The following is a 9,874-nucleotide window of genomic DNA, read 5'->3' as shown; positions in this document are numbered from 1 at the left end:
GGGCTTTTTGTTTTTATTTGATGTGTCAATCTCTTGTCTTTTAACTGGAGCATTTAATAAAAGAACTAATAAATTTAGTCTTAAAGCTACCATCTTATTTTGTGCTTTCTATTTGTCCTGCCTGTTCTGTTTTTTTAAACTCTCTTTTTATGTGTTCTTTTGGTTAATTAAAAAAAAGAAATTCCATTTTTCTCCCTCCATTACTTCAGAAATTATACACTCTGTTTGTTATAGAAATTTCAATATGCACACTTAATCAACACCTCTATCCTCCTTCTGAATACAAGACCTTTCGAAAACTAAACTCCATTTACTCTCTTCCAATTTTCATTTTATTTTATTTTTTTGGCAGCAGACTGGTTATGGTGATCTGAAACCTTGACTCCAGTGTTATAACACTGTACTCTAACCACCTGAACTAACCAGCCACCCCCTAACTTTTATGTTTTTATTGTCAGGTATTTTAATAGTATCCTGCTTTAAGAAAAAAATCAAAATACAACTTACAAGACATAATTATTCTTATTAAATGAGTCAATGATCATTTAAATTTACTACATATTTGCCCCTTTGCTCTTTGATGTTTATTAGACCTTCTATCTTTTGTTAGAATATATTCTTTAAATTTCTTTGGGTGAGGCTCTCTCTAAGCTTTTATTATTCCAAAAAGGTTGGTATTTGCTCTCATACATGAAGGCTCTCTCTCTCTCTCTCTCTCTCTCTTTACATATAACATATATGTATAGATAGATGGATATCTGCACACACATGTCAAATAGAATTCTAGGTTGGGAGTTGTTCACTTTTGGCATTGAATATATCATTTCATTATCTATCCCTTTTCTCTTGCTGCTTTTATGATTTTTCTCTTTGTCTTTCCAGCTGTCCAGTTAGCTTAGTTGGTTAGAGTGTGGTGCTGATAACACCAAGGTCCAGGGTTTGATTCCTGTACAGGCTGGCCACAAAAAGACAAAAAAAAAAGATTTTTCTCTTTGTCTTTGGTTTTCTGAAGTTTCACTCTGATATATCTAAGTGTGGATTTCTATTTTATTTATCATGGGATTCTCTGGGTTTTTAAAAATCTCTAAGGAGGTGTCTTTCATTTTTTCCCCCTCTGTCTTTCAAGTTGCTAAATCTCCCTTCCATTTTTTTTTGTCTTTTTGTCTCTTTGATCCATATTTCTTCTATTGTCCAGTTTATGGATTCTCTTCTTAGTTGGTCTAATCTACTGTTAAATCCATCCATTTGGTTTTTAATTATGGTTATTATGTTTTTCATTTCTAGACATTTTCTGAGTATCTTTCAAATCTGCACTTTTTATAGTTTCCTCTTCCTACAAATATTTTCAAGTTTGTTGTTTACTTCTTTAAACATAGTAGGCATAACTTTTAAAATCTGATATGTGCATTGTCTAAATTCTTTGCAGATCTGACCTTGTGTCTAGTGTTCTCAAATTGCCTTGTTTCTTTATGTGAATTTTTTTTTTTTTTGCAGTTGGCTGGTAAAGGAATTGAACTCTGAAACTTGGTGTTATCAGCACTATGCTGTAACCAACTGAGCTAACTGGCCAGCCATCTTTATGTGAATATTTTAAGATAGCAAAATCACCTTTAAAAAAATCAAACAATAATAACCTAACACTGATTAATCTGGCTTCGAATTCAATCTGATCCTAATAAAAGGAAAGACATGATAGCACTTACTGAACTGGAATTACTGTCAAAACACAAAAAGCGTGACATAATCTTTTAACCTCAATCCAATCTTATTTTAATCAGAACTGCTTAACAGTAATATTTTATCACCATTCATGATCTAAATTTTGATATATGAGGTCAATTTAACTGTGACCGACCTGTTCTACACTCTTGATTTGGCAGCTCTGTACAAGGGTGGACTTGTCACCTGAACTTTGGAAAATTTCTCCAGGGTATTCTCATGCTTAGCCTAGGTGAGACCAAGAGTTATAGTCTCTTCCCTGGACTAGGGGTTGGGCTCCTTTAATCTGACTGCACGGAACTAAGAAAGTCGGTGAGTGTGGGGGTAGGCACTGAAGAAGGCAGATGAGAAGGGCCAAGGCAGAGCACAGAAATCATCAGATCTGTACTGAAAAAGCACAATGAGATCTGAGGAATCACCTAGCCAGTGGGGAAGAAGCCTCAGAAAAGGAGGGAAAAGCAGAGCATAAAAGTGGCATGCTATGAATTGTTCCCTAACCCAGTCATGTGACTTCTGCCTGTGCTTCATCCTGGGCCTTCTCCAGATGGCTGTGCCTCCTCCTCCTCTGTCCTGTGGTATTCCAGCTTAGACAGACTGACATAGAAGTCTGGTGGTTAAACAAGCTCACAAAGTCATAAAACATACCAGTCACTTCCAGGTTCATTCAAATAATCCTGAGGCCTAATTTAGAAATATGATCCCCCAAATAAATCCCTTATCTGTCTGTATTATAATTTAGCTAATTAATAACCTGAATGACTTTTACTTGATGCAAGCCTTCATGTGACAGGTGTTTTGTAAAGTGTTTTATGTATATTACATATATACAAGTAATATATATATATCACATATGAAGGCACTTCAAAAAGTTTGTGGAAAGATAGAATTAAAAGATAATACAAATCTTTCCATGAACTTTTTGAAATGCTCTCATATATGATCTCATGGTGAGGGTGGTATCATTGTCCCAAAGGAGCTGAGTCTCAGAGCATTCGGTGTGCTCATGGAGGAGCCTTACTGGTGAGGGGCAGGGTCAATGAGCACCCAGGGCTCTCTGATGGTCCATTCAACACTTCCTCTCATTGTCAGGGGAGGGAAATGTTGACCTTGAGCCATGGAGCCACTTCTGTGGTAACTTTGTTCCTCAGCTCCTTCAGAGGTCTCTAAGTACTTTCCGAACACCGTTTCTTCCTTGATATTTTGTTTAATCACCAGGAAGACAAATATGAAAAGGAAGGGATCCTTTTCACAATTGAGTACATAGTTTATTGACATCCTCTTTGTATTTCAAAGTGAAAAGGAAGGGGTGCAAGTGATGGCCTGGGATGCTGTCTGAGGGCATGGTGCATCACACAGGCTGCAGCCAAGGGTGAAGCCCCACCCTGGACCACAATGACATGGACAAAAAAAAATCCCACAATAAGGCAACAACATCTAGCCACTCTGTTGGCTCTGCTTTTGAAACATTTGAGCTAGTCTGGCTTCTCAGAAGACCAAAGGATTCAGATTAGGCCAAGGCTGCTACCATGAGTCAGATCCGACCACGTGAGTAAACTAGGCAGCCTGCAGTTCAATGGAGCTGTAATTCAGCAAACTCACTTGGCAGAAGTGACTGGCCCCAAGGGAAATGCTGCTCACAGGCCCCTCCTTCCCTTCACCCCCAGCAGCTTTCTCACTGATGGGACCCGCCCCAAGTGAGAACAGAGCTTCACTGATAAACCAAAGTACTCTCATTTGTCATTTCATTGTGAAAAGCTCTTGCTTGCTTAAATTGAGCAGTTTGTCTGCAATAAACCATTTCAGAGTTCTGAGGATTGTCAAACGAATAGAATCTACTCTTTCTTACCCCTCCTTCCCTCGATTATGGATGGCGAGTTCTTCACCAATCCCCTCTTCTTCCTTGAAGCTCTCCCAGTCCAATTTGGACTTCTCTAGGGTGCTCATTTTCTGCTTCTTGGCTCCAATTTTCCCCAAAAGGCTGCTCATGCCACTTGATCTTTTTAACCTAAGGAAAGAGAAAACACGAAACATGTAGCATGTAAAAACTCTCATCACCAATCCCCTCTTCTTCCTTGAAGCTCTCCCAGTCCAATTTGGACTTCTCTAGGGTGCTCATTTTCTGCTTCTTGGCTCCAATTTTCCCCAAAAGGCTGCTCATGCCACTTGATCTTTTTAACCTAAGGAAAGAGAAAACACAAAACATGTAGCATGTAAAAACTCTCATCCCTTGATTAAAAGTTTTCCTGATGGGCATGAGTTTCCCTGAATTAGAGCCATTTATCTAAATGGAAGCCATGTTCGTATCTAGTGTATTTCCTTCCTGATGTGGAGAATACTGTATATAGACCAGAAATCTAATATGCTTTTTCATTTTATTTTGGCAGCTGGCCAGTAAGGGGATCTGAACCCTTGACCTTGGTGTTACAAGGTGGTGGTCTAACCATCTGAGATAACTGGCCAGCCCTGTGCTTTTCCTGCTTAACACCTCTGACTGTGCTACTGAACTGCAGACAGGAAATCCTACCTCCTTCAGACCACTGTGTAGCAAGTCTCTGCTTGCAAGGAGGGGGAAAAGCAGTGGGGCTCAGGTATGGCTTTGGAATCACATGTCTAGGCCTAACTTCCAGCTCTAACTATGTGACTCTAGGCTAGTTATGTAACTGCATGTACCTCAGTTTCCTAACTACAAAGTGAGTGCTTATTCATGGGCTGTGGTGTATCTTGCATGTAAAGGGCTAAAACAGCACCTGGCACAGTGTCAAGGTGCAATAAGTGTTTGCTACTCTGAGTCACTGTCATCACTTATGCTCTAAAGCTCCAGAGGGTTGGGGTTTTTTTTGGTGGCTGGCCACCCAAGGGGTTCTTCTAAGAAAAAGTGAACCAATTCCCAACACTGATGAGCAAGAAGTCACAGCACCTTAAAAGGGCTCTTAAATCAGTTTCCTTTCAACTTCTGTGAGGCAGGGCCCTGGTTTTTCCCAGGAGGTGGAGAACATTCCTCATTCTGAAATCAGGGAATGTATATGCCTGTGCTCTACTTGTTGGTGATGCTATCATAGACTGTGGGAGAAACCCCATATGCTCAAATTTAAGTCTTGGCAGTCAAATGTTTCCAGTCAATGTTAAATGTATGAGATGTGTAGTGGATTGCATTATGTACCCCCCAAACTCACTGAAGCTTGAATTGCATCCCCCAAGTTTTATGGATTAGAAACTTAGCTCCCACTGTGACTGTTAAGAGAGTGGGAAATCCTATTATGGTAATTGAAGGGTGAAGCCTTAAAGAGGTGATTGGATTGTAGGACCCTGCAGTAGTGAATGGATTAAAAATGGTGGNTACTCTTTCTTACCCCTCCTTCCCTCGATTATGGATGGCGAGTTCTTCACCAATCCCCTCTTCTTCCTTGAAGCTCTCCCAGTCCAATTTGGACTTCTCTAGGGTGCTCATTTTCTGCTTCTTGGCTCCAATTTTCCCCAAAAGGCTGCTCATGCCACTTGATCTTTTTAACCTAAGGAAAGAGAAAACACAAAACATGTAGCATGTAAAAACTCTCATCCCTTGATTAAAAGTTTTCCTGATGGGCATGAGTTTCCCTGAATTAGAGCCATTTATCTAAATGGAAGCCATGTTCGTATCTAGTGTATTTCCTTCCTGATGTGGAGAATACTGTATATAGACCAGAAATCTAATATGCTTTTTCATTTTATTTTGGCAGCTGGCCAGTAAGGGGATCTGAACCCTTGACCTTGGTGTTACAAGGTGGTGGTCTAACCATCTGAGATAACTGGCCAGCCCTGTGCTTTTCCTGCTTAACACCTCTGACTGTGCTACTGAACTGCAGACAGGAAATCCTACCTCCTTCAGACCACTGTGTAGCAAGTCTCTGCTTGCAAGGAGGGGGAAAAGCAGTGGGGCTCAGGTATGGCTTTGGAATCACATGTCTAGGCCTAACTTCCAGCTCTAACTATGTGACTCTAGGCTAGTTATGTAACTGCATGTACCTCGGTTTCCTAACTACAAAGTGAGTGCTTATTCATGGGCTGTGGTGTATCTTGCATGTAAAGGGCTAAAACAGCACCTGGCACAGTGTCAAGGTGCAATAAGTGTTTGCTACTCTGAGTCACTGTCATCACTTATGCTCTAAAGCTCCAGAGGGTTGGGTTTTTTTTTGGTGGCTGGCCACCCAAGGGGTTCTTCTAAGAAAAAGTGAACCAATTCCCAACACTGATGAGCAAGAAGTCACAGCACCTTAAAAGGGCTCTTAAATCAGTTTCCTTTCAACTTCTGTGAGGCAGGGCCCTGGTTTTTCCCAGGAGGTGGAGAACATTCCTCATTCTGAAATCAGGGAATGTATATGCCTGTGCTCTACTTGTTGGTGATGCTATCATAGACTGTGGGAGAAACCCCATATGCTCAAATTTAAGTCTTGGCAGTCAAATGTTTCCAGTCAATGTTAAATGTATGAGATGTGTAGTGGATTGCATTATGTACCCCCCAAACTCACTGAAGCTTGAATTGCATCCCCCAAGTTTTATGGATTAGAAACTTAGCTCCCACTGTGACTGTTAAGAGAGTGGGAAATCCTATTATGGTAATTGAAGGGTGAAGCCTTAAAGAGGTGATTGGATTGTAGGACCCTGCAGTAGTGAATGGATTAAAAATGGTGGTCAGGGGCATGGTTCTGAGGGCTTTAAAAGAAGAGGAGAGTCTGTCTTTCGCTCTCTTTGCTCTCTCTGCTTCCACCATATTGCAATGTGAGACCACTGGGTCACTGTTGTCACCATGAGATGGACTTTGGACTTCCCAGCCTCAGAAACTGTAAGCAATAAATTTCATTTTCTTTGTAAATTGCCCAGTTCCAAGTATTTTGTTAAAGCAACATAAATCGACTAATACAGAAAATTGGTACCAGAGAAGTGGGGTGTTGCTTATAAAAGATACTTGAAAATGTGGAAGCAGCTTTGGAACTGGATGTTAGGCAACGGTTGGAGGAGTTTGGAGGACTCAGAAGAAGACAATAAGATGAAGGAAAGTTTGGAATGTCTTAGAGACTGGTTACATAGTGGCGAGCAGAATGCTGATAGAAATATGGACTGTAAAGACCATTCTAAGTAGGTCTCAGATAGAAATAAGAAAGTTTTTCAGAAACTTGGGCAAAGATCTACCTTGCTGTGAACTGGCAAGGAGTTTGGCTGCATTCGGTCCATGCCTTAGTACTTTGTGGAAGTTGGAACTTGGGGGCTGTGAACCAGAGTACTTGCTGGAAGAAATTTCTAAGCAGGAAAGCATTAAGGAAGCTGCATGGCTACTTGCAACAGTCTATTCTGAGTTATGGCAGAAAAGAAATGATGTAAAGCCAGAATTTAAAAGGGAAGGAGAGCATAAAAATTTAGAAAATTTGCAGTCTGGCCATGTGGGAGAGAAGCAGAGAGCATGCAATGGTGCAGCCCAGAGACCCTTAGCTAAGAAGATTAGTGCAAAAGAACATGATTATCAAGAGAAGGAGAAAAAGGCCCTGAAGGCATTGCAGAAACCTCTAGGACCAACCCTTCCATTTGAGGCCCAAAGACCTAGAGAGACAAAATGGTCTTGGGGAACAGGCTTGAGGAGCCCTCCACGGGCTCACAGCTCAGGGCCACCTTGGGAAGTTGCTTCTAGCATCAGCACCCCAGATGCTTTCGCTGCTCCAGCTGTGGCTAAATTGGCCCTAAGTGTAGCTAGATGTGTAGCTTTGAAAATACAAGCTGGAAGCATTGGTGGCATCCATGTGGTGTTAGGTCTATGGGCTTGCAGAATACCACAGCTGTGGAGGCTTGGGAGCCTCCACCCAGATTTCAAAGGATGTATGGAAAAGTCTGGGGTCCCAGGAAGAGATCTGTCACAGGGGTGGAGTCACTGAATACAACCTTTGCTGGAGCAATGCCGAGTGGAAATGTGGGGTCGGAGTCTCAGCAGAGAAACCCCATCAGTGCCATGTCTAGTGGAGCTGTGAGAGTGGGACCACCATGAAGACCCCAGACCTGTGGAGCTACCAGTGTGAAATGCTGGCCTGCGAGAGCTAAAGCATCACCCGAGACCAGGAAAGCCATAGGAGCGGAGCTGCCTGAGGACTTGGGGACCCAACCCCCATACCAGCATGCAAAGGACATTGAACATCATTCAAGGAACATGATTCACCAGCTTTGAGATTTAATGCCTGTCCTGCTGGGTTTCGGACTTGTTTGGGACCTGTTTCTCCTTTCTTTTGGTCTATTTCTCCCTTTTGGAATGGGAATATGTATCCTACATTTGTCCCACCATTGTATCTTGCAAGTAGATAACTTGTATTGATTTCACAGATGGGACTGTGAACTTTGGACTTTTGAGTTGAAACAAGTTAAGACTTTGGGGATGAAATGAATGTATTTGCATGTGAAAAGACATGAGTTTTGGGGGGCCGGGGTGAATTGAATTATGTACCCCCAAAACTCACCGAAGCTTGAATTGTGTCCCCCAAGTTTTATGGATTAGAAACTTAGCCTCCACTGTGACTGTTAAGAGGGTGGGAAATCCTATTATAATAATTGAAAGGTGGAGCCTTTAAGAGGTGATTGGATTGTAGGAACTGTAAGCAATAAATTTCATTTTCTTTATAAATTATCAGGTTCCAAGTATTTTGTTATAAGCAACATAAACTGACTAATACAAGATGAAAGAAGAAAAACAGGATGCATCTAGTTTGTAAGAAGGTGGTATGAGGGGAAAGAACTATGGAAGGAACATGGCTTTCAGTCTCTATGAAACTAAACAAATTATCTACCAGTAAGTAGGAAACTGGAAGTTATTTTCTGCCTCAGATATATATGAGAGAGTTAAACATTTAAAAACTGTAAGCTAGTATCATAAAGCCTACTGAATAATACCTTTCATTTGCCTAGAATGCTTGTTCTGAGTGTTTTCATAGCCATCTGATTCTCACTACAGCCTGTCACAAGGACCAACGAGTGTCAGAGTTGCAAGGGGATCATCTCTGAGATGATCTAGTATCACCCTAATCCATTCTGAAACCCTGCCTCTCTGTTGCATAGCCTCGGTGAAGTACAATTCACTATCTCTGCCCTGGAGTGAGCCAAAAGGCCAGCGTCCACACTTAACACAAGACTCATGGGGCTAAACAATTACCCTAAACATTTTCATTCTATTAAAGTTGGTCAAGAGGATGTTAGCTTCCCTGTCATGGTCACACCCCGATACATGCTGAGCTTAAGATAAACTCAGAGTAGGCCAGACAGGCTTCATCATCTTCACTTTGAGTTGGACAAAAAGTTCAAGGAGGTTAAATGATACAACAAAAGTCAAACCAATAGAAAATGCAGATCCAGGACAAAGTGAGTCTCTTCCGACTCTCAGTGTCTCGTTTCTAAGATGAGAAGTTATTTGAGAGACTTTCTGACAGCTATTTTACTTCCCAGTTGGCTTAAGATCAATTTATATCTTCTAAATATTCTTTTCCAGATAATTCAATCCCTTCAACAATCTATCAACATATGCACACACACACACATACAGACAAACACACTATTTTTCCAGGAGTGGAGCATGAGTGTGGATATAAACAATATATCTCAAATCTTTTCACTTCTCACCTTTCTCACTGCTATCGCCCGAGTTCCCATTATTATATTCTCTTAGATGGGTAATTCAACAGCCTCTTAACTAGTCTCGCTGACTTCTGTTTTGTCCTGTCCCTCACTCAACAGCCCTATCCTAGTATCTATTGACATGCTATCATTAGAGTGAATTTTTCTTTCCTTTTTTTCTTTTAACTTAAAATTTTGTACTTTTTAAAACTGAAACATAATTGATTATACTTTTGCAGGGTACAGAGTGGACTATTGGTATTTGTGTACAATATGTGATGATCAAATCAGGATAGTTGGCATATTTGTCATCATAAAAGTGAATTTTCTTTTCTTTTCTTTTTTTTTTTAAAGATGACCGGTAAGGGGATCTTAACCCTTGACTTAGTGTTGTCAGCACCACACTCAGCCAGTGAACAAACCGGCCATCCCTATACAGGATCCAAACCCGTGGCCTTGGTGTTATCAGCACCTCACTCTCCTGAGTGAGCCAAGGGCCGGCCCTTGAACCCTACTGCTCTTACAATAAAGTGTA

At 41.1% G+C, this 9,874-nt stretch overlaps 1 protein-coding gene across 2 annotated transcripts in view; it reads right to left on the bottom strand.

Annotated features, from left to right (window-relative positions):
- Window positions 1–9,874, bottom strand: part of CFDP1 (craniofacial development protein 1) — a 145,048-nt gene that overhangs the window by 8,037 nt on the left and 127,137 nt on the right. For both annotated transcript variants that reach the window (XM_008577221.1, XM_008577220.1), the window contains exon 6: window positions 5,070–5,228. In XM_008577221.1, coding sequence (XP_008575443.1) covers window positions 5,070–5,228 — 159 coding nt within the window. The remainder of the gene's footprint in view (window positions 1–5,069; window positions 5,229–9,874) is intronic.

Source organism: Galeopterus variegatus, unplaced genomic scaffold (genome assembly GCF_000696425.1).
Source record: "Galeopterus variegatus unplaced genomic scaffold, G_variegatus-3.0.2 Scaffold1462, whole genome shotgun sequence".
Lineage (NCBI taxonomy): Eukaryota > Metazoa > Chordata > Mammalia > Dermoptera > Cynocephalidae > Galeopterus > Galeopterus variegatus.
This window is presented reverse-complemented; position numbering and strand designations above follow the sequence as displayed.